At 50.3% G+C, this 22,881-nt stretch overlaps 1 protein-coding gene and 1 long non-coding RNA gene across 8 annotated transcripts in view; one reads left to right on the top strand and one right to left on the bottom strand.

The window, feature by feature from the left end:
- The first annotated feature begins 25 nt into the window (after positions 1–25).
- RBFA (ribosome binding factor A) overlaps positions 26–22,881 on the top strand; it is a 29,156-nt gene continuing 6,300 nt past the window's right edge. The window contains exons 1-5 of one of the 4 annotated variants that reach the window (XM_035708787.2): positions 26–252; positions 17,582–17,624; positions 18,357–18,533; positions 19,040–19,152; positions 22,097–22,181. In XM_035708787.2, coding sequence (XP_035564680.1) covers positions 18,357–18,533; positions 19,040–19,152; positions 22,097–22,181 — 375 coding nt within the window. In that variant the 5' untranslated portion in view covers positions 26–252; positions 17,582–17,624. Of the gene's footprint in view, positions 253–14,597; positions 14,869–16,625; positions 17,286–17,581; positions 17,625–18,356; positions 18,534–19,039; positions 19,153–22,096; positions 22,182–22,881 lie in introns of those variants that run through there. The other 3 variants (XM_035708778.2, XM_035708784.2, XM_035708791.2) reach the window with 3 other exon arrangements.
- LOC112643918 (uncharacterized) lies at positions 6,970–14,925 on the bottom strand. Of its 4 annotated transcripts, none has more exons than XR_004810785.2 (4): positions 14,807–14,925; positions 10,044–10,158; positions 7,339–7,400; positions 6,970–7,234 (listed from the first exon to the last, which is right to left on the bottom strand). It is a non-coding gene; the product is annotated as an uncharacterized LOC112643918 (long non-coding RNA). The 4 variants fall into 4 exon arrangements; XR_007411315.1 differs by having other exon boundaries at positions 10,044–11,613; positions 14,807–14,890; XR_004810787.2 differs by lacking the exon at positions 14,807–14,925 and adding an exon at positions 11,229–14,302.

The following is a 22,881-nucleotide window of genomic DNA, read 5'->3' as shown; positions in this document are numbered from 1 at the left end:
GGGGCCGCGCGCGCCCGGCGCCGGGAGGGAGGGACACCGAGCCGGGGCTCCCGTGTGCGCCCGGGCGGTGCGGCCGGTGGCCCCCGGACCCCGCGGGGTCGGTCTCCTGAGGTGTCGCCGCGGTCACGGGGGGCCCGGCTTTGCCGCCTGATTCTCAGCCCCAGTCAGGCCCCTCGGAGCGACCCAGCTTCTCCGCGGCGCCCCCGTGCCCTGGGGGTGTGACGAGGGCAGCCGGCCGAGCGGAGCTGCGAGGTGCGGTTCGGGTCCCGGCGGGGAGCAGCGCTGGGAGCCGGGGGACGGGGCCGGCACACGGGACAGGCCGAGGACCGTGACGTGACGGGCTGGAGAAGGCCCGTCCTGCTCACCGCACAGCCGTCCCCGGGGCGGTCAGGGCAGACTAGGCCCCGCTGTGCGGTCGCCGCGTCAGCAGAAGACCAGCTAAGGTGTGGGTCACCGTGTGAAACACGCACGGCCCTTGTCGCCCGTCGCCCCGTCCGCCTCCGGGCGCGTCCTTTTTGTCAAGAAGCTGACGGAGGATCCCCCACGTCCTGTGGGGTCCTCGCGCTGCAGCCCCGGGGGGTCGTAGAAGCGCCACTGCGGTCTCCGTTGGGGCAGCTCCCGTCCTGCTGGGGGGAGGCCCGAGCGCGGTCGGCTGGTCGTCCCCACTCCCCGCGGTCCCTGAGCCCCGGCGACCGCGGACTCCCGCCCGCCTCCCTGCCCCCGCCTGCCCCGGGCAGTTCGTGCGAGCGGAGACCGACCGGGACATCGCCCGGGACTGCCTTCTCCAGGCCGCGCTGCCGCGGGCGTCAGGATTCGGTCCTCGGTGCTGGTTACCACTTCATCATACGCATGTGTGCATTTTTTTATTTTTATTTTTTATACATTTATTTTTTGTTGGTGTTCAATTTGTCGACATCTAGAATAACACCCCGTGCCCGTCCCGTCAGGTGCCCCCTCAGGGCCCGTCACCCAGTGTGTGCATTTCATTTATCCATCGTCTGACATTTGGCTGTTTCCACTTTCTGGCCGTCGTGCATATGCTGCTGTGAACATCTGGATTTGTGTTTGTGTGGACTTAGGTTTTCGCTTCCCTAAGAGTATATGAGTGGAAAGCCGGGGTCACGCGATAACCGTGTTTAACATTTTATGGAATACGAACTGTTTTCAAGAATGGCTGCAGCTTTATTGTATTTATTCAAGAGAGCACGTGCATGCCCCCAAGTCGTAGGGTAGGGGAGCGGCGGAGGGGTGGGGCGGGGAGGCGGGGCAGGGGAAGCCGGCTTCCCACCGAGCAGGCCCTGCGGGGACTCCAAACCCCGGACCCAGAGACCGCGACCTGAGCTTAGCCAAAAGGCGGAAGGCGGACGTTGACCTACTGAGCCACCCAGATGCCTCGTGGCTACACCTTCTAACATTCCCAACAGCAAAGCGTGAGAGGTTTGATCCCTCCACATCTTTGCCTACACTTGTTATTTGTGTATTTTTTATTACAGCCTTGTGGTAGATGTGCCCTGATACTGTGATTTTGACTTGCATTTCCGTGATGGTTAACAATATACAGAGCATCCTCTCACATACTTATCCCCCACTTGGAGAAATATCTGTACATATCCTTTGCCCATTTAAAAAAAGTTATCTTTATTATTGAGTTTTAAGAGTTTCATTAGATATATGATTTTAAAATATTTCTTCCCATTCTGTTGACCACACTTCTTATTGGCATCATTTGCAGCCCAAAAGTTTTAAATTTTCATTATGTCCAGTTCATCATTTCCTTTTGTTGCTGTGGTGTTGTATGTTTCGGTGTCATATCTAAGAAACCATTACCTCATTCAATGTTGTGAATGCTTACTCCTGCTTTCTTCTAAGAATTTTTAACTTCTTTTTTTTTTTAAACAACTTTTTTTTTTTTTTTTTCTAAGTAAGCTTTAGGCCCAGTGTGGGACTTGAACTCATGAGTTGCATGCTCCACAGACTGAGCCAGCCAGGCACCTCCATTAACTTTCACATTTGGGTCTTTGATCACTGTGAGTGAACTTCTGTGTATGTGGGTGCTAGGTGTCCACCATCATTCTCTGCATATTTAGACATCCACTTGTTCTGACGCCGTTTATTGGGAATATTTTTCTTTCCCTATCAGAGTGTCCTGGCACCCTTGATGGAAATCAGTTGATTTTGTTTTTTGTTTGTTTGTTTTGGTTTGGTTTGGTTCCGTTTGTTTTTGTTTTGTTTTGTTTTTTTTTAAATCAGTTGATTTTGAATGTAAGGATTTATTTCTGGATTCTCAGTTCTATCCCACTGATATGTATGTAGGTATGTATGTAGCCTAATGTAGGTACCACGCTTTCTTGATACAGCTTTGTGTAGGTCTTGAAATTAGGAAGTATGAGCCCTCCACCTTTATTCCTTTTCATGATTGGTTTGGCTATTCTGGGTCCCTTGTATTTGCATATGAACTTTAGGATTAGCTTGTCAATTTCTGCAAAAAAGGCAGCTGGGATTTTGACAGGGACTGTGTTGACTCTTCACCAATTTAGGGAGTACTGTGCTGCCATCTTAATGTTGAGTCGTCAGTGGGTGAAGGATGTCTTTCCATTTGCTTAGGTCTTTATTTCTATGACTTTTATATTTTCCAGTGTTCACGTCTTGTGTTTTTTTTAGGGAGGGAAGTTAAATTAATTCCTAAATATTTTATTCTTTTTTGATGATATTTAAATGGAATTGTTGACGTGCCTGGATGGCTCAGTAGATTAAGCCTCTGACTCTTGATTTTGGCTCAGGTCATGATCTCAGGATCCTCGGATGGAGCACCACATTGGGCTTTGTGCTCAGCAGGGAATGTGCTTGAGGATTCTCTCCTCCTCCTCTGTTCCTCTTCTGTCTCTCTAAAATAAATAAATAAATCTTAAACATAAATAAATAAATGGAATTGTTGTTTTAAATATTTTTAGATTATTTGTAACTAGTGTATAGAAATACGGTTGATCTTTGGATACTGATCTTGCATTCTGCAATCTTGCTGAATCATTCATTACTTGGAATAGTTTTTTAGTTGGATACTTAGGATTTTCTATATACAAGATCATGTCATCTGCAAATAGGGACAGTTTTACTACTTTTATAGTCTGGATGCTTTTCATTGTGTTTTTGCCTACCTGCTCTGTTGAATAGAAGTGGCAAGAGAGACTTGTTCCTCATCTTAGAGGGAAAGCATTCAGATTTTATTTGTTTTATTTATTTATTTTAATAATGAATTAATTTTTTATTGGTGTTCAATTTGCCAACATACAGAATAACACCCAGTGCTCATCCCGTCAAGTGCCCCCCTCAGTGCCCGTCACCCATTCACCCCCACCCCCTGCCCTCCGCCCCTTCCACCACCCCTAGTTCGTTTCCCAGAGTTAGGAGTCTTTATATTCTGTCTCCCTTTCTGATATTTCCTACCCATTTCTTCTCCCTTCCCTTCTATACCCTTTCACTATTTTTTATATTCCCCAAATGAATGAGAACATATAAGTTTGTCCTTCTCCGATTGACTTACTTCACTCAGCATAATACCCTCCAGTTCCATCCACGATGAATGAAGCAAATGGGGGGTATTTGTCAGGGAGCAGGTGTCCCTGTGTGTCCTTATGAAAGGATACAGGTATCCAGTGTTCCTTCCTTCAGAGCACTGGCTTGAGTTAGGTTGAGGAAGAGAGCAATTTGACTGAATTAATGAAAAATCAATGGAGACTTTTTAAAAAAGAAAGGTAAGAAAGAAAAATGACTGGAGAGCCGTATAGTGCCCCCAGAGGAATTTGCATTTTTTAAATTATTTTTTAGTGGGGGAGGGGCGGAGGGAGAGAGAGAACCTTAAGCAGGCTCCTCATCTAGTGCAGAACCTGATGTGGGGCTCGATCCCATAGCCAGAGGTCATGACAAGAGCCAAAATCAAGAATCCGACCCTTAAGAATCCTCCAGTTACCTCCGGAATCTGCATTTTTATTTACTTTTTATTTTTTTAAAGATTTTGTTTATTTATTCATGAGAGAGAGAGAGGCAGAGACACAGGCAGAGGGAGAAGCAGGCTCCTCGCAGGGAGCCTGACGTGGGACTTGATCCCCCATCTCCAGGATCAGGCCCTGGGCCGCAAGTGGCGCTAAACCACTGAGCCACCTGGGCTGCCCTGGAATTTGCATTTTTAAAAGAAAAAAATTATTTGAGTCAGATGTAAAACAATGTTAAGGTGAGACTTTGCTTTCAAATTCCAGCAGAGGCCCCATACTGAAAATAAATGATTTAAAATGCTTACATGTGGGGCCCTGGGTGTCTCAATCAATTAAGTGACCAACTCTTGATCCACAGGTGAACAGAGAGGAGTCTCATGTGCTAATAAGCTTAGAACAAAGCAGGTCATGAAGGCTACATAAGGGTTGATTCCATGAACTTAAGTGCAGAAATATGCCAAACCAAACCACATATTGTTTAGGCTAATTTTGCCTCTTTTACCTCGTGGTATACTTCATTTTATTGCACTTTACAGATCCTGCATATTTTAGAAGTTGAAGGTTTGTGGCAACTCTACCAGCACCATTTTTCCAACAGCATTTACTCACTTCCTATCTCTCATATTTTGGTAATTCTCGCAATATTCCAAACCTTTTTCATTATTATTATAAGTTATAATTATATAATTATTATAAAAACTTATTTGTTGTGATGATATGTGACTAGTGATCTTTGATGTTACTCGTGTCGTTGTTTGGGGCACCGCGATTTTTGCTCCTCCTAGAAGCAGTAACCTGGGGTTAACCAGACCAATGTCCACTGTGGGCTACTGAGCACAGCTGCACCCTTTCCCCAGACTTTTCATTTCCTGTGGCTCTCCTCTTTGGGGAGGTGGATGTGAGGGTTTCCCTCCTGCCCCCTATTGTGGCTGCCTCTCAAAGTCTTCCCTTGCTGCGTACTTGATGTCTCAGTGATTGTGTTTGCTGAGCATCAGGCTGACCACCTTGGGTTTGGTTCTGATGGAAGATGGTGGACTGATAAATGTGTTGTTTTCTGATTGCTCTGCCTCCTGGCCATTCCCCCCCACCCCCTTGTGCCTCCCTGGTCCCTGAGAACCACCATATTGAGATTAGGCCAGTTAATAACCCACAATGGCCTCTAAGCATTCAGCTGAAAGGAAGAGTCACAACTCTCACTTTAAATCAAAAGTTAGAAAGGGGGGCGCCAGGGGGGCTCTGTCAGTGCAGCATCTGCCTTCAGCTCAGGTCATGATCCTGGGGTCCTGGGATCAGGTCCTGGGATCGAATCCCACGTCAGGCTCCCTGCTCAGTGGGGAGTCTGCTTCTCCTTCTCCCTCTGCTGCTACTTATGCTCTTTCTCTCTCTGTCAAATAAATACATAAAATCTTTTTAAAAAATTAATTTAAAAAACAGACATGATTGAGCTTAGTAGGGAAGGCATGTTGAAAGCTGAGCTACGCTGAAAGCTAGGCCTCTTGTGTCAAACAGCCTAGTAGTGAAAGCAAAGGAAAGTTCTTGAAGGAAATTAAAAAGGTCTATTCCAGTGAACACACAAATAATAAGAAAGCAAAACAGCCTTGTTGCTGATGTGGAGAAAGTTTGGTCTGGATAGAAAATGATGTTCCCTTAGACCAAAGCCTAATCCAGACCAAGGCCCTGACTCTTCAGTTCTATGAAGGCTGCGGGAGGTGAGGGAGCCACAGGAGAAAATTGTGAAGCTAGCAGAGGTGGGTTTCTGAGTTTTAAGGAAAGAAGTCCTCTCTATAGCATACAAGTGTAAGATGAAGCAGCAAGTGCTGGTGTAGAAGCCACAGAGAGTTATCCAGAAGATCTAGCTAAGATAATTAACAAAGGTGACTATGGACCAACAGATTTTCAATATACATGAAGCAGTCTTCCCTTGGAAGCAGATGCCATCTAGGACTTTTGTAGAGAAGAGAAGTCATTGCCTGGGTCAAAGCTTCAAAGGACAGGCTGACTGCTGACCCTCTTGTGAGGGGATTAAGTACCTGCTGACTTTAAGTTGAAGCCAGTGCTCACTGACTATTCTGAAAATCCTAGGGCCCTTAACTATTAGGCTAAATCTACTGGGCCTCTGCCCTAGAAATGCAACAACAAAGCCTGGATGACAGCACATCTGTTTACATCATTGTTTGCTGAGTATTTTATTTTATTTTTATTTTATTTTTTAATTTTTTTAAATTTATTTATGATAGTCATAAAGAGAGAGAGAGAGGGGGGCAGAGACACAGGCAGAGGGAGAAGCAGGCTCCATGCACTGGGAGCCTGACGTGGGATTCGATCCCGGGTCTCCAGGATCGCGCCCTGGGCCAAAGGCAGGCGCCAAACTGCTGCGCCACCCAGGGATCCCTGTTTGCTGAGTATTTTAAACCCACTGTTGAAACCTACCACTCACCAAACCAAACAAAACCAAGCAAAAAAACAAAACAAAAAACTCCCTTTAAAATATTGCTGATCATTGACAATACCGGTCACCCAAGAGCTTGGATGGATGTGTGCGATGAGATCGGAGTTATTTTCACGATGCTAACAGAGCATCCATTCTGTGGGCCATGGATCAAGGAGTAGTTTCAACTTTCAGTATAAAATATGCTTTGGGGATATCTGGGTGGCACAGTGGTTTAGCGCCTGCCTTTGGCCCAGGGCGCGATCCTGGAGACCCGGGTTCAAATCCCACGTCGGGCTCCCGGTGCATGGAGCCTGCTTCTCCCTCTGCCTGTGTCTCTGCCTCTCTCTCTCACTGTGTGCCTATCATAAATAAATTTTAAAAATTTAAAAAATATATTAAAATAAAATAAAATAAATAAAATATGCTTTGTAAAAAAATAATAATAAATAAATAATAAAATAAAATATGCTTTGTGAGGCTGTATCTGCCATAGATAGTGATTCTTCTGATGGATGTGGGCAAAGGAAATTGAAAACCTTCTGGAAAGGATTCAGTATTCTAAATATTTTATTTATTTATTTTAGATAGAGTGAGAGAACATGAGCTGGGGGAAGAGCAGAGGGGCTTAATCTTAATTAAGGGAGGGGTGGTGGTTTTGTAGGATGGAGCCCCTACCCTCTGGGATCTGATGCTGTTGTTGGGTACATAGAATCAGAATTGAGTTGAATTCTCAGACACCCTACTGGAATCCTGGGAATTGCTTCAAGTTGTGGGTGGGGGATCCTCCCTTGTTGGAAGCCAGGTGCTCAGAACCCTAAAAGAGCAATGGAGGAGCATATTGGTGGTTCTTTTAAAGCCTATTTTTGACAGCAGGAACTGTGCTTGTCTTACTGCAGGCCATGGGGGAACGGGACTTACCTGGTGTTTTGGTGTCTGGATTGGAAGGGCCTTACGGTATATGTGAAGATCATGTTGGAGATCTGCAGAAACATTTTAATCTCATTATCATGCAAGAATTTTTGGAAAATAAGACACAATTCAGCTCTTATCTCTGGGGAGGAAAGCTGGCTATTGAACAGGAGCTCCTGTGGAGCCTGCCATCGTTGAAGATAATTGCCTCACCAGGAGCAGGTCTAGATCACCTGGACCTGAAGCTTGTTGCCAACTTTAGTGTGAAGGTTGCCAATTCACCACAGGTTGTGTCCAGCCCCATGGCAGACATGGGCATGGCCTTGCTCCTGGTGGCGGCTCGCAGGGTGGTGGAAGTTAAGCAGCCCTTGGACTTGCTGGTTTTCCAAAGAGAGCAGATGACAGGCACTCATGACAGAGGCAGTAACATCATTTTTTATCTTCAAGCTACAAGTCTTTTCTGGGCCTGATTTCTTCACACTGTCTCCGGGACTCTGCTGCACTTGGCGATTGGAGCCACTGTGCACAGTGTATGAGGCCAGAGCCCAGCTCCTGGCACATGTTGGCCACCACCCAGTCCCCCTGGTCCCCACCCAGGCCATAGCATCTCTATAGACGTGCCCTTGGGGTCATTCACAGGTCAGTGAGCACGCATCCCTGGAGCGAAGGGCGGGATCCGACCCCCGCACCCCCTGGACATATGGGCGTGCCCCCAGCAGAGGCAGAGCTGCTGCAGTTCTGCACGCCCCATCCTCCTGCTGGAGCTGTGGTGTGGAGGCCCTCCAGGAAGGAGGCAGGAGCCAGGCTTTGTGGTTTTGGTTGCGGGTTCACGCACACACATGCTGACACCAACACATTTTAGCCAAAAGTCCTTCCTTAATGTAAAAGAAGTTGGTATCTTGAAGCTTTCTGCCAGGATGCTCTAGTTTTGTTACAAGGAAACTGCCACTTGGTCTTCGCAGAAACCTTTGTTTGCGGTCAGAGGTCAGCACTGGGTCCGGGGCCGCAGCAGGGTGCGGGGTTTCTGTGTGGAGTCCCCACTGCTCACCTGCACCTTGTGGGTTTCAGGTCATGCGCTGACCACTGTACCAGGTACAGAGCGTCTCTACAAACTGGATGGACCGAGAAGTAAGGGGGGCCACTCTGGGAATCGTTGGCATGGGCAGCATTGGCTATAAGATCGCTCAGAGGGCTGAGGCTTTTGAAATGAAGATTCTGTGTCACAACTAGAGTTGCAGGTAAACGTCAGAAAACGGGCCTGCCATGAGCCAAGCAGACTTAGGCCATCACTGCCTTCAGCTTAGCTTGGATGTAGTAGCCTCCATTCTCCATAGACCTCCCCTGCTCTTCCTCTCCAAAAAACAAGACTGATGGTCAGGAAAGAGATTGTGATTACCTAAGAGTGTGGCAGTGACTTTGTATTATTGAAAAAATTCACCGGAGAAGAGATTTTAACTCACAATTGTATTTTTTTAATTTCTAAAGTGATTTGTTTCAAGGGAGAAGCTGTCCACACTCTGGCCCTTGTGTCAGAGGGACCAGACATGTGTCTGGTTCCTTTAATACTGAAGTGCATATGGGCCCTGGGGAGGGTGGGGGGTGCTTCCCTGAATGTGCATATTCTGCCCTCAGCCCAGCACCCGGCTTTGGGATTCCAAGTCACTTCATGGATGCCACGGGCTCATATCCATCTAAGAGGTGCTCGCAACTGCCCACGCGCATCCAGCCAACGATGGCCATGCTTGACAAGCTTGCAGCGGCCTCCCACTGCCGTGGAACACCTTCCAGCTGGCCAGAGCCTGGCGGAGGTCCTGCTGAGGGCCGTGCCCAACTCAGTCTGCACCATGGGCGGTGAAGAGACTGGGGTGCAATGATGACTCTCCTGGTGATGACCGTGCACATGGGGACCAGGGTTCTTCTAGGACAAAGTCTCTTCTCCGGGCCATCACCAGACCCCAACCTGTGATATTTCACATTTAGTATCCGTATGGCAGTGGCTACTGGCTGGGAGGCTGTGACCTCCAGGAGTAACCAGCTGCGTGGGGTGCCCGGAGCAGGACCAGGGCCCTTGCTTTGTTTGATAAGCAGCATCCCCAGGTGTCTGCAGGGTGTCTGCCCACATTTGTCTGTGGTCACAAAAGGACCTGCTCGTATTCCTGCTTGCAGTGGGACCCACATCCTTTCAGGAATGTTCTGTCGTCCTTGAGCATATGTGGGTGTATGGCTGGGCTTGGTCCAGGCCCCTGAGGTCCAGGAAGAAGCTGCTGCTCGAGGGGCCTCAAGGGAGACCCCTCAGAACCAGGCCTCCCCTGAGAACCCAGGGGTGCCATGGGTCTGCACGGCAGGGTCCCAGACTCACGTTGATAGGGGTCCTCAGAAACTCCTTCCCGGGCCTGCGGTACGGATTTCTAACTAGAGAACATGGTTTTTCTTCCTCGTTCCCTCTGTAGGAAAATAGAGGAGGAAGCTGTCGGGGCCACTTACTGTGAGAGTCTAGATAACCTGCTACAGTGATTGGACTTCGTGCTGTTGGCCATGAACCTGACACCCCAGACCCAGGGGCTGATTGGGTGGAGGGAGCTGTGTGGGATGAAGCTCACTGCCATCCTCATCAACATCGGCAGTGGTACCTGGGCCGTGGTGCGTCTGGGGCCGCCTGGCTGGGGAGTGATGAGGGAGGAAACCCCCTGGTGGTCCTGACCCCCCTCACCCACCTTTCTCCGGCACAGCCGCGGTGTCCTGAGAGTCCACGTAGAAGGCTGGGGTACTGAGTTCCCAGGACTTTACTTTCCATGTAGAAATATTTCTGATTTTTGTTTTCACATCATTCTGAAACTCAAATCAACAACAAAAAGGATGAGAATAGTACCATATGGAGTCTTCACACCCCTGTCTGGGCATGTTGGAGTAGAGCCATTACACTTTGATTTTCTGGGTACAATTTAGTAAAATTTATGGGGATGAATTCTTATGAGCCTTCACTTTAAAAAATAAATAGCTTAGTGTTAGTTTGGTTATTCGACATTTCATGCCTTGTGTTTACATACAAGAGGCAGTGGACCCTGTGGTGGTCCCAAATGTTGTGGGTTGGTGCGGCATTTATAAAGAATAGAGCGTCGGCACTGATGTCGGACATTCAGGCCAGTGACCTCTGTGGGCTGGGGGCCAGAGGACACGGGACACCTAGGGCTCCCAAGAGCCGCTCCTGTCTCTTCTGTAGAACAAGGAAGACCATGCTTGCCACCTGAGATGATGATTTGTAAGAAACATAGTAGGTTATTCTGCTGTGGTCTTCATGCACAGTTTCTGGCTCCTACTGTCCAAACCCTCAAAATCTCTGAAGCGTTGAGTGATAAAGGTGCCATTTGTTTAAAAAAGGTGCCTTCTGGAACCCACTCGATCAAGGGCAGGGGCTGCTGCCAGGAGGCCCAACCATGGGGCCCACACCTGACCTCTGGGGAGATGAGAGGGCCTGGCGTTTCAATCAGCCAGTGGCCAATGATTTCATGAATTGTGGCCAAGCAGAGAAGCCTCCATAATAACCCAAAATGCCTGGGTTCAGAAGCTTCTGAATCAGTGAAGACCCAGGGACTAGGGAGAATGGCAGCTGTCAGCAGAAGGCATGCAGGCTCCATGCCCTGTCCCCAAATCTCTCCCTGTGCGCCTCTTCATTGGGCTGTGGGTTCTCACCCTCTCTCAGATCCCTTAACAAAGAGGTAAATGTGAGTGTCTCCCTGAGTTCTGTGAGCCACTGCCACAAATTAACGGAGCCTAAGGAGGAAGTCACTGGAATCTCCAACTGGTGGCTACTTGGCCAGAAATACAAGTAACAGCCTGGGACATCTGACCAGTGTCTGAGGTCAGGGGTGGGGGCAGCATGAGAGGCCTGAGCCCTTCACCTGTGGGATTGGATGCTATTTCCAAGGTAGACAGCATCAGAATTGGGCTGAATTCTCAGACACAGGTGCTGGTGTCCCAGAATCGCTCCGTCTTGCGGGAGGGCCCACTGCCCCACGTTGGCATGCACAGGGCTGGGCTAACTTGCTCCAGAGTTCTCTGAAAATTCAGACCCTCTAGGTGAGCAGGAAGGAGCAAGTAGTTTCAGTAACATCAGAGGCTGGTGGACGTGCTTGAGATTCTGGGAAAACAGCCGGGAAAGGGCGTGGACTAGGCTTTTCCAGCAGCCTCCCCTGCTGCTCCCGCTGCCCAGAGGAAAAGAGCTCCATGCCGAAGGAAAGGGTTTTCTTCTCAGTTTCTGCTCAAATGTGCTCGGCTCTTCTGAATCTGAAAGGACAGTTGAGAATTCTGCTTGTGGCTTAGTGTCCATCGTGCATACGCAGCTGTCAGGGTGGCATCCCTACCCCAAAGAACAAATGCTCATGCCAGGAGGTAGTGACGCAACATGGGCCCAGGCCACAGGGTCTGGGCTGATTTGCTAGGAGTTATGTGACCTGCCGTCAGGCCTCAGTTCCTCGTGAGTAAAATGAGGACTGGCTGCCCAGTGTTTGGAGGATCTAGTGGGAGAGTGTGTGTGCAGGCCTAGTGCACTGCCTGGCACGTGTCAGCCCCACATCCAACAACGAAGAGACACGAAGAAGCTTGCGGCCTCTGTCAGATGTTTGGCAAGATCAGGATGTGTTTGCAACAGCAGCTGCTAAGAGCAGAGCACCCTTCCTGGGGACCGTCCAACTGTACTCATGCAGGGGCCTTTTCTCTCTGATCAGGTCTGTTAGTCTATCAGGATGCCCTGATGGAAGCTCTTCAGAATGGTGTCATCAAAAGGGCAGCACTGCATGTGATGCACCCGGAGCCCCTGCCCAGGTAGGGAAGCGGGACAGAATCTGCATCTCTCCCAATACATGGGGGGTGCTCCTGCAGCAATCCCCGCCTCTGGCTTTGGCAGACCCGCAGGGTCTTGGTCACAGAGATTTGTGAGCAGGCATCCAGTGACCTGTCCAGTTCTGCAGCTGGACAGGGAGCTCCGGGCTCTCGGGCTGCAACCCCCATGGGTGGAGACCGCATAGGATAGTCTTCCTCTTGGACAGTGACCCTGGTTTGCCCCCCGGAGCATCAGAGCGCCTATGATTCTCCTTTTCCACAAACCTTGTGTATTGTCAACCACCGCATCTCATCGTACATCCCTCCAAGGTTAAGCGTCTTCATGTCCCTCATTCACAGTCTACAGTACATTTCCAGACACCTTGTTGTTAGTATTGCTGCCAGCACTTTAGGTTATTTTTTTTTTAAGATTTTATTTATTTATTCATGAGAGACAGAGAGAGACAGAGAAGCAAAGACACAGGCAGAGGGAGATGCAGGCTCCCTGCGGGGAGCCCAATGTGAGACTTGATCCCAGAACCCTGGGGTCATGCCCTGAGCTGAAGGCAGATGCTCAACCTTGGAGGTGTCTAATCCACCCAAGCATCCCTGGGGGACTAGATATCAACTACAGCAATGTTAGAGGTGCTAGCACCACCTTCTCAGCACAGCTGCCCTTGCCTGTTCACCAGAGAGTATGGACATGACTCAGTTTTTCCTGGGTTCTGAATTGGGGACAAAGCCGGTCACCCTGTCTCAGCTCAGAGCCTCATGGGAGGATGGTTTCCAGCGTGTGCTGTGCTGTAGCAGGGCCGGCGTTACCCTGGCTCCCTGTCGGGTAGACTGTCTTCACTCTGATCCCTCCCAGGTCAGGTGCCCCAGAGGACTTCCACAGGTTTGGGGTCTCTAAGATTCCCAAAGGGTGGAGGGTGATCACTGTGAGTCTACTTTGGCCTCTGTCTTCAAACAATCCAGGGGCCCTGCTGGGTCAGGTCACTGCCCTTCCCTGTGCTGGTTCCCAGTGTTTCTATCACTGAGCCTGCCTCATGTCCTTCTTTTCCAGGGCTGATGGCCATCCTCTGCCTTCTTCGGGGAAGAGAACACCCCCTAATGTAATTCCAGTTAATAAATCTTTCCCTTCTAAATGCCACACCCATTAAAGGCACATTCAGCCTGTCCCACGATGCCTAGACTAGCACCCAGATCCCCATGTGCCATCGTGTGCCAATGGCCTGGGTTTGGTTAGGATTCTTCTGTGATGGGATCCCTGGGTGGCGCAGCGGTTTGGCGCCTGCCTTTGGCCCAGGGCGCGATCCTGGAGACCCGGGGTCGAGTCCCACGTCGGGCTCCCGGTGCATGGAGCCTGCTTCTCCCTCTGCCTGTGTCTCTGCCTCTCTCTCTCTCTCTCTCTCTCTGTGACTATCATAAATAAATAAAAATAAAAATAAATATTAAAAAAAAAAAAAAAGGATTCTCTGTGACACCCGAAAATGCTGCCCCCACCCTGCCCTGGGGTCAAGATGAGTGGGGGTCATACCTAGGCATAGTTAAGGGATACTGTGTAAGGCCAGCGACGCCTCCCCCTTCTCAGCATGAGGATATCCAACCAGAATGTGAAGTCAGAGACACCAAAGCGTGCTGAATAGTTTTCAACCACTGATCTGCATACCAGAGGCCTTGGTCCTGACACCTCACAGGAAGCGCGATGCACCAAGCCAGATGACAGATGATGGACAGTCTGGTGGAAAGCATCCTGACTTCTCCCCACGGCCTTCCCGTTCCTAATGGGGTGCTACTTCAGCGACCTTGTGAGGGCTGATTCAGTGCCAAGACATAGGGCACACTTAGTGGGGAAAAAATTCTTATTTTGTGTATTTACTAGAGCCCGTTGTATAGATTGGTTTAATATTCTTTTGGCCGAAGGGCGCCCCGTTGGCTGGGTCAGATGTCGGGGTCCTGCGTGCAGCCCATGTTGTAGTGGGGATCACGTAAATAAGCTTTAAAAACCGTTTACTATTCTTTTGGCTGAAAAAAGTCTTGAGAGCAGTCGTAGTACCGTCCACTGCGAGCTTGCTGGGCGCCTGGCTTCCCCTCCCACCCCGCCTCCGGGCAGCCTCGAGCATTGCCGTGTCCCGGGCAGTGCGACCCTCGGCGACCGCGTCCGTGCGCCACGTGCCCGCGGGGCCCGGCCGTGCGGGTGGGAGGGGCGCGAGGCGACAGGCCGGCGGCCCCGGCACCGGGCGGCCTCCTTCGGGAGCGCGCGGCCGCTGCAGAGGCGCCGAGGCCTCACTGACCGCAGGAGCCCTGGGCCGCCCGCACCTCCGAGGACACGGCCCCGCTCCGCGCACCCGCCGCCCCGCGTGCCCCGCCCCGCGTGCCCGCCCCAGGTTACAGTTCGCCGCCGCCTGCGCCCCGCCCCGCCCCCGTCGCCCCGCCCCCCCGCCGCCCCGCCCCACGTCCGCCCGCGCCCGCGCTCCCGCCGCAGCCATGTGGGCCGTAAGGGCGCGTCCGTGGGGCCTTCGCCGCGGGCTCCTGGCGCCGCCCTGGGGTCCGCGCGCGGCTCTCCTCCCGGGGGGTGCCCGAGGCCTGCATGGCTCGCCGGTCCCCTGCGGCAAGAACCTGCTCAAGAAATTTGCCTCGAAAACTAAGTAATGCGCACCTGGGCTGGGCGGGGCGCTGCGCGCGGGGTCCGGGCTGGGTCCGCGCGCCCGGCGGGCGCAGGTGCGGGGCGCGTGTCCTCGGGGGCGGCGTGTCTGCGGGCGGGCCGGGGGCTCCTGGTCGGGGGCCGGGGGCCGGGGGCCGGGTCGGCGGCGCTCGCTCGCTCGCTCGCGGGGTCCGGGTGGCTGCAGACGGGGCGGAGCCTCGCTCCCGGCTGAACGCTGCTGGGCCTCCCCTCCCCCTGCTCCGGGTGTTTCCGAGCGTCCCCGTGGCGCCCAGGTGACACCGCGCGAGGTCCGCGGTCTAGTCCGCGTCAGGGACACAGGAGTCTGGTTCCTCGCCGGGGTGCAGTGGACGCATCGGGGGCAGATCTGAGAGCGTTCCGGGCCCGGGCGCCGTCCCTGTGGCCTCAGGGCCGGTGTCCAGACGTGACAGCAAGATGCGTTGCTCTTCTGACCCAAGGTCATCCTGTGCTAGACCCGGCTCTGTGGTGTGGACTCGCTTTCAGATTCCCCGCGCAGCCGGGAGGAGCAGAGGCCCTGCGGGAACGTCGGTATCCACGCCTCGGTGCCTGGTTCCTGCTTCCATAGCTTTGTTGTTTCCTTTTTATTTAAATTCAGTTTGCCCACAGACAGTGTCACACCCCGTGCTCATCCCGTCACGTGCCCTCCTTCATGCCCGTCCCCCAGCCGCCCTGCCCCCCAGCTACCCCAGTCCCCCATCACCCTATTCCCCGGTTCCCCATCACCCCGTGCCCCCTTCCCCTGATCACCCACACCCCATCACCCTGTCCCCCAGTACCCCTGTCCCATCACCCCATCCCCTGGTTCCTCCATCACCCTGTCCCCAGTTACCCTGTCCTCCTGTCCCCTGATCACCCATACCCCATCACCCTGTTCCCCAGGCACCCCATCCCCCCATCCCCCAGGTACCTCATCCTCCCCCCGCCCCCTCTCCAGGAACCTTCAGTGTGTTTCCTGGAGTCATGGTTTGTTTTTCTTTCTAATTTTTCCTTCGTTTCAATTTAAAATCCTTTTTCTGCCCCTGGATCCCATGCAGGGACCACGTTACATTCATCATCTCTTCAGGCTCCTCTTGCCCAGCGGTTTCACAGACTTTCTGATGGTCTTGATGGTTAGATGTTTTCTAATGCTCCTCTGTTGGGATGTGTGGGACTCTTGTTCTTCCCATGGTTATGCTGGCATTATGGGCGCTTGGGGAAGGGCCATGTCCATCTGTGTGCACAGTGCACACTGCCAGTGTGGTTTGTCACCTTTGGCCTGATGACTGAATGAAGTCACATGTGCCAGGTTTACCGCTGGCGAGTTACCCACACCCATTCCATCCCATCCTCTTTAGGGACTTCCCTTGCTCTTGAATGTTTGCAGTTCTGTGTGAGAGGCAAATAACGTCATCCTACACTAACTTAGATCAGTGTGGTCTTACAGGTGTTAACCTAATAGAACTTTATCTCACTCAGATTGTTTTAGCTTTGACCCTTGTGAGCTCTTTTTTTTTTTTTTTTTTTTTTTTGTAAAGATCTTATTTATTCATGAGAGATACAGAGAAAGGCAGAGGGAGAAGCAGGCTCCCTATGGGGAGCCCGATTCGGGACTCGATCTCAGGACCCTGGGATCACGCCCTGAGCTGAAGGCAGACACTCAACCACTGAGCCAGCCACCCAGGTATCCCATGAGCTCTTTTCTTTTTTTTTTTTTTATGATTTTATATATTTATTCATGAGAGACAGAGAGGCAGAGACACAGGCAGAGGGAGAAGCAGGCCCCACGCAAGGATCCCGATGCAGGACTCAGTCCTGGGTCTCCAGGATCATGACCTGGGCTGAAGGCAATGCCAAACCACTGAGCCACCGGGGCTGCCCTCCCATGAGCTCTTTATTTAGCTCCTATCTCTCTTTGATGTACTTGTTGTTATGGGATTTTGTGGTGGCTTTTAAGTTTAAGAACTTTTTTCAAGCTTTATTTATTTGAGAGAGAAAACAGGAGCAGAAGGAGGGGAAGAGGGAGAAGCAGGTTCCCATCCCAGGACCCTGAGGTCATGACCTGAGCCAAAGGCAGCCACTTAACCGACTGAGCCACCCAGGTGCCCCTAAAAAACATGTTTTTGTTTTTGTTTTAGCACTTCTTTCTCAGGCTGGAGTCAGCCATTTCTCTTGGAAGCTCTGTTATTGCAGGACACCATCAGAGATGATGCCCTGAGACCCGGGGTATCTGTCCCTTAGGCCTTTCAGCTGACAAAGCAGAAAATAGGTTTCCGTGAACCCCTGCATGCACATGTTCTGTACTTGAGCACTGCAGGGACCCTTGAGTCCATACTGATGTCCAGCTGTAGTCCATCTCCACACGGCTCGTCCAGCTAGCATTCCTTGCTTATCTGTAATCTGCTGCTGAAGTGGTGAGGCCTGCCTCCCCCACTACCACCCAGTTTCCCGGTCCCGTCCAGCACGTGCATGGACCCAGGTATGGTGCTTGCGTGCAGTTTGGTAGGCATTCTTTTAAGATTCTCTTTCTGTACTTTCGGGATTGGAAGTAGACCTTAAGGAAACATTAGGAGGTTGAATTAAAACTGTTTTTTATCTCCCCTGCAACCTGTGTTGTTGATCAGAATTCTAAATTTCTTCACTCCCTGGTAACACCATCCCTGTGCCCAGGTTTGGCTCCCTAGGAAGGATTGTGCTATTGCACTATTGAGTTGCTGTGTGATTTCATTTTCTTTCATTTGCTGTCAGCATCATAGATCTATTTTCTCTCCACAGAAAGAAGTTTTGGTATGAAGGCCCTTCGTTGGGTTCTCACTTGGTAAGTGTAGAGCAGCATCGAGAGCTGCTTTACCCTCTGGGCAGGAGTCATGGCAGTCCTTCCATTTCCACGTTCGAGCACACAAGGTCTGCAGGGGCAGGACTAGACACACTGGGGTGTGAGTTGTCACTACTTAAAGATTTTATTTTACAGGGAGAGCGAGTGAGCAAGCGGGGGAGGGGCAGAGGGAGAGAGAATCCCATGCAGACTCCCCGCTGAGCACAAGCCTGACTGGGGCTCTATCCCACGACCCCGAGACCATGACCTGAGCTGAAACCAAGAGTTGGACACTCCACCTCCCAAGCCCCCAGGCGCTCCTTGACTTAAAAATAAATTATTGTGAAGGTTTCTGGAATGTCTGCGTTATCAAACACTAGTGTCAGAATGTCCATCTGGTCTTTAGTGTGTGTGTGTGTGTGTGTGTGTGTGTGAGAGAGAGAGAGAGAGACACACATGTATACACGTGAATAAACTGAAATTTTACGTCATGAGTGGTTCTTGTTAGAGAAAGTACATTGTATGTTAACAACCACTGAATTGTTTAAGAGGGAGAACTTTATGGTACGTGGGATTGTTTCAACGAGATTTCTGGATGGAAAAACATCTACTAACACACTTGTTGTGGGGGGAGGCTAGGTGAAACCTCAAGGACCTTGGTCTATGAGTTGTGTCTTAGTGAAAGCTGAAGTGGCTCAGTCACATTGGCCTTTTTCTTGGTGCTTCTGCATGGAGATGTACAAGCCGTCCCGGTTGGACTTCCTAACGAAGACCACTGCAAAGAAACCCAGGAGGGACGACCATGTGCGCCTGCGGGCACTGAACGGCCTCCTCTACAAAGCACTGATGGACCTGCTGTGCACCCCTGAAGTGAGCCAGGAGATCTGCGACCTGGACGTGCAGCTCTCCAAGGTAGGGTCGGGGCCAGAGTGGGAAGAACAGGGTGAGACCGGCAGGCAGTGTCCTTTGACACCGCAGCCCAGTGTAAGGGAAGGGCCCACGTCTGTCACAAAGCCTCTGGGTTCAGAAGCCACGTGAAGCGTGATCATTTAAGTAGTAAAGATGGGGTATGTGTGTGGCATGCGGTGTGCAGGCGCCCAGTGGGCTTGCGGGATGGATGCACCTACATCTCTGTTGCCCTAGAGTGAGTTGAGCCAGGGGGATGTGAGGTGGGCTAGAGGTGGCAGGTTGGGCATTTTGGCACGCACCGTGGGATTGGGGTCAGGGATGTTGAGGGTTCGGATTTGGGACCCAGCTCCACATCCTATGAGAGGGTGGCAGGAGATGGTAGCCTGTGGCGGGGGTGGGGGGCTGCTGACCAGCTAGAGCTCCTGAGCTCTTGTTGGTCTCTTGGTGTTGTCTGCGTGCGAGAAAGCCCTGGAGGCTGATGCTGACCGGAGTCTGGGGCTGGGCCCCAGGTCTCTCTGACTGCAGACTTCTCAGCCTGCCGTGTGTACTGGAAGACCACAGTCTCCGCCAAGCAGAGCGCACACACAGAGGCCGTCCTGCGGGGGAGTGCTGCCCACATGAGGTGACGGTGCTGTGCTCTCTGCCTACTTGCTTCTGCGTGCACCATGAATCTCCCACTTGCTGCATCAAGTATTTTTGCTTTTAAGGAAAATCTTGGAAGCACATTCTTAAATTTCAAAATGTGATTTACGGTTTCCTGCAAGACCTGATCTAGAGCAGTGGTTCTCAGAGTGCGGTCCCAGACTTCTGGGGACTCCTGACGCCCAGATGCCCCCGTGCTCTTTGAGTGTCATGCCACAGGCTTACAGGAGAATGCAGTGATATTTTATTTAGGATTTATTTAGGATTATCCTTGAATAAACCTTTTATTTGGGATTATCCTTGAATAAGTGGAAGTTGCTAATTTTATTAAATCCAATGCTTCTGTGTGGTGGGGAGTGAGCATAAACTAACCTGTGCTGGTGTGGGATGGTGGTCTCGGGAAGGTGTGCAGTTGAGCGTGAGCAGAGGCAGTCACTTGCTCACTGGAGAGAACCAGTCAACTAGTGTGGTTTTCCAGATTCAGGAGTTTGACATTTTTCTCTAAAATGAGCAAAGTGAACCTGCCACTCTGACGGAGAACAGTGAACTCTACTTGTTGCCAGTGTAAAATTCAAGCTTTCTTTTTTTTAAAGATTTGTTTGTTTATTTGAGGGGGAGGAGCAGAGGAAGAAGCAGACTCTGCTGCGCAGGGAGCCCGAGGTGGCTTGACCTCAACCCTGAGATCATGACCTGAGCCAAAATCAGGAGTCGGACCTTAACCAACTGAGCCACATAGATGCCCCAAAATTCAAACTTTCAAATGAAAATTGACTTTAGAAAACTTATGTCTACTACCGTGAGTTGGATAGTGTTCTGACACTTAGACTCTGGTAACGCTAATAAGTGCAGTGTTGTGTAGTATGTACCACCCTCTGAAAATCTGGGTAGCCTGGGGAATCCGTGTTTTCTAAACGAGTTGTCCGTGAGGCCACAGAATCACGAATAGGGAAAGAACAGTTCACAGTGCCTGGTTTCAGGTTCCACGGCGCAGCTAACTAAGCCATTGTTGGTTGACCTGTGGAGTACTCCTCTTCCAGTTAGGGGTCACTGTGAGGCCAGATTTTCTTGTATTTCAGCCAAAATAACAGAACAGCTTGAGTACAGATGGAGAGATGAGAATCCAGCGAAGCTAGGCACTGAAGAAATTTGTAACTGTGTAAAGAATACCACCCTTCTTAATTTTTCTGAAAGTAGTTATATTTCATTAAAAATATCCATGTGGGGATCCCTGGGTGGTGCAGCGGTTTAGCGCCTGCCTTTGGCCCAGGGCGTGATCCTGGAGACCCGGGATCAAATCCCACGTCAGGCTCCCGGTGCATGGAGCCTGCTTCTCCCTCTGCCTATGTCTCTGCCTCTCTCTTTCTCTCTGTGTGACTATCATAAATAAATAAAAATTAAAAAAAAAGATTAAAAATATCCATGTGAGCATTTAGAGGGTTTGTTATTTGAAATGAATTAACATATTTTTCAAATTCTTGTTTTTAATTTATAGCATGGTAGATATGGACAAGATACAACCCACGTTAACAAAAGCTCCTTGCATCCTCAGTGATTTTTAACAGTATAAAGACCGAACATTTTGAGAACTGTGGAGCTGGGTGATAGTGAAGGAGTTACTCCAGGGGCGCCTGGGTAACTCAGGGGGTGAAGCCTCTGCCTTCAGCTCAGGTCACCATCCCGCGGTCCTGGGCTCCCTGCTCAGAGGGGAGTCTGCTTCTCCTTCTTCCCCTCCCTCTGCTCATGCTCTCTTTCTCTTTCAAATAAATAAATAAAATCTTAAAAAAAAAAAGAGAAGTTAGTCCGTTTCCTCCCCAGTCCGAGGAAATGCAGAAACCCAACCCACAGCACTCTCAGAATGGGGTTCTCTCCTCTCTCTCCCTTCCCTGCTCTGTCACTCTCACCAATCCCTCTTCCCTCTCACCAATCCCTCATCCATCTCCACCACGTTTTGGAGATGGGGATGAGTCCTGTGAGGAGCTAATGTTTGCATGTCCCATACCGTCTGCTTCAGTTCTCCTGACATCCGTCCCCGGAGGCCCTAGGAGTCTCTTAAATTGTGTATCAAAGAGTGTTCAGTTTATTCTATTTTTTTCTTGTTAACAGAAACAAGAAAAAGATTTCTAACAAATGTTGGCAATAGCGGTATTGTTTTCTTTTTGTTTTTCTTTAAAGATTTTATTTATTTATTCATGAGAGACACACAGAGAGAGAGGCAGAGACACAGGCAGAGGGAGAAGCAGGCTCCATGCAGGGAGCCCGACACGGGACTCCATCCCGGGTCTCCAGGATCAGGCCCTGGGCTGAAGGCGGTGCTAAACTGCTGAGCCACCTGGGCTGCCCGCAGTATTGTTTTCTGATTAATTTTTAGGTAATCAGGAAATCCAGCTGAACAGACTATCCCTTTCCTAGCTTCTGCGCTCATCCTGCTCACCTGAGGTTTAGTGTGGAGGCTTTCTTGTACCTGTGTGTCACTGTGCAGAGAGGCTGTCCCAGCAGTGTCTTCCCTGGAGGCTAATGCAGCTGATTTCACCTCAATGTGCATGCTGGAGCCACTGCAGATGATGACGTATGTGTGGCTCTGGGTGCTTGAGGACCTCCATGCACGTCTGTGGCCTTGCTGCCAGTGAATGTCTGCTGAGTGGAGGAATGGGGTCGGGACAGGCTCTTCGTGCCCAGACCTCGCAGCCCATGGCCACCACCATGCCCAGGAGGCTCTGAGCTAAGACCGGGTTATTCATAAGGATCTCAAGAGTTTCATTTAGGCAATTAGAAATAGTCGTGATAATGGGCAGTTGGCTAAGGATGAGTTTCCTGCACTGACATCCTTGTGTTTGTGTAAGGTGATGAGTAAATCTCATGTTTTATCTCTCCTTGAGATGATTGTATTTGTTTCTGCAACCGTCACGTACAATGTCTCTCTCCAGGCACCTTCTGATGGCCCAACAGATCCTAAGGAACGTGCCGCCAATAGTGTTCATTCAGGACAGAGGCAGTTTGGCTCTGGTGGAGGTAAGGCTTTAAATAACTCACTTCTCTGACAGGAGCTTACTACAGGGGTAAGATCTTACATGTAATCTTCACATATTCGAATGCTGATGTGTGTAGTTAAAAGAAGTAATCCTTTGATCAGTTCATGTGGGAAGTGAGGCTCCCAGGCACCCGTCCTAGCCAGATTCCCTAGAGGTAACCACTTTTTCTGGCTTTTTAAAAAAATGTTTACCACTAAATCTCTAGATAGGAAACCAAATCTTGGTTTCTCAACTTACAAACTGTCTTCCTCTTCGGATTCAACCTAAGTTACGTTACACTAAAGGTTACGTCCTGTTAATTGTAAGTTAATTATAGAGGTTACAAATTGTAAGTTTATATATATTTTTCTGTGTCGTAGTTACTTGGTGGTTATTAAGGTGTGTTATGCTTTTCTTTTTTTTAGGAAATAGGTTTTGCTTTCATTGGCTAGATAGAAAAATATGCAACATTTATGCAATAATTAATTAGGAAACTAACTTTTACTATGACACAAAGTAAATAAGGCCATTTTAAATCTTTTGTTTGAAAACATTGCATGCTTTTCTGCCATGGAAAAAGCTTATTAGCGACACCTAATAAACCGCTGGGTGGCTCAGCAATTGGGTGTCTGCCTTTGGCTCAGGGTGTAATCCCTAGATCGGGAATTGGGTCCCCACGGGGAGCCTGCTTCTCCCTCTGC

This window comes from Canis lupus, chromosome 1, assembly GCF_003254725.2.
Source record: "Canis lupus dingo isolate Sandy chromosome 1, ASM325472v2, whole genome shotgun sequence".
In the NCBI taxonomy this organism is placed as follows: Eukaryota; Metazoa; Chordata; class Mammalia; order Carnivora; family Canidae; genus Canis; species Canis lupus.
This window is presented reverse-complemented; position numbering and strand designations above follow the sequence as displayed.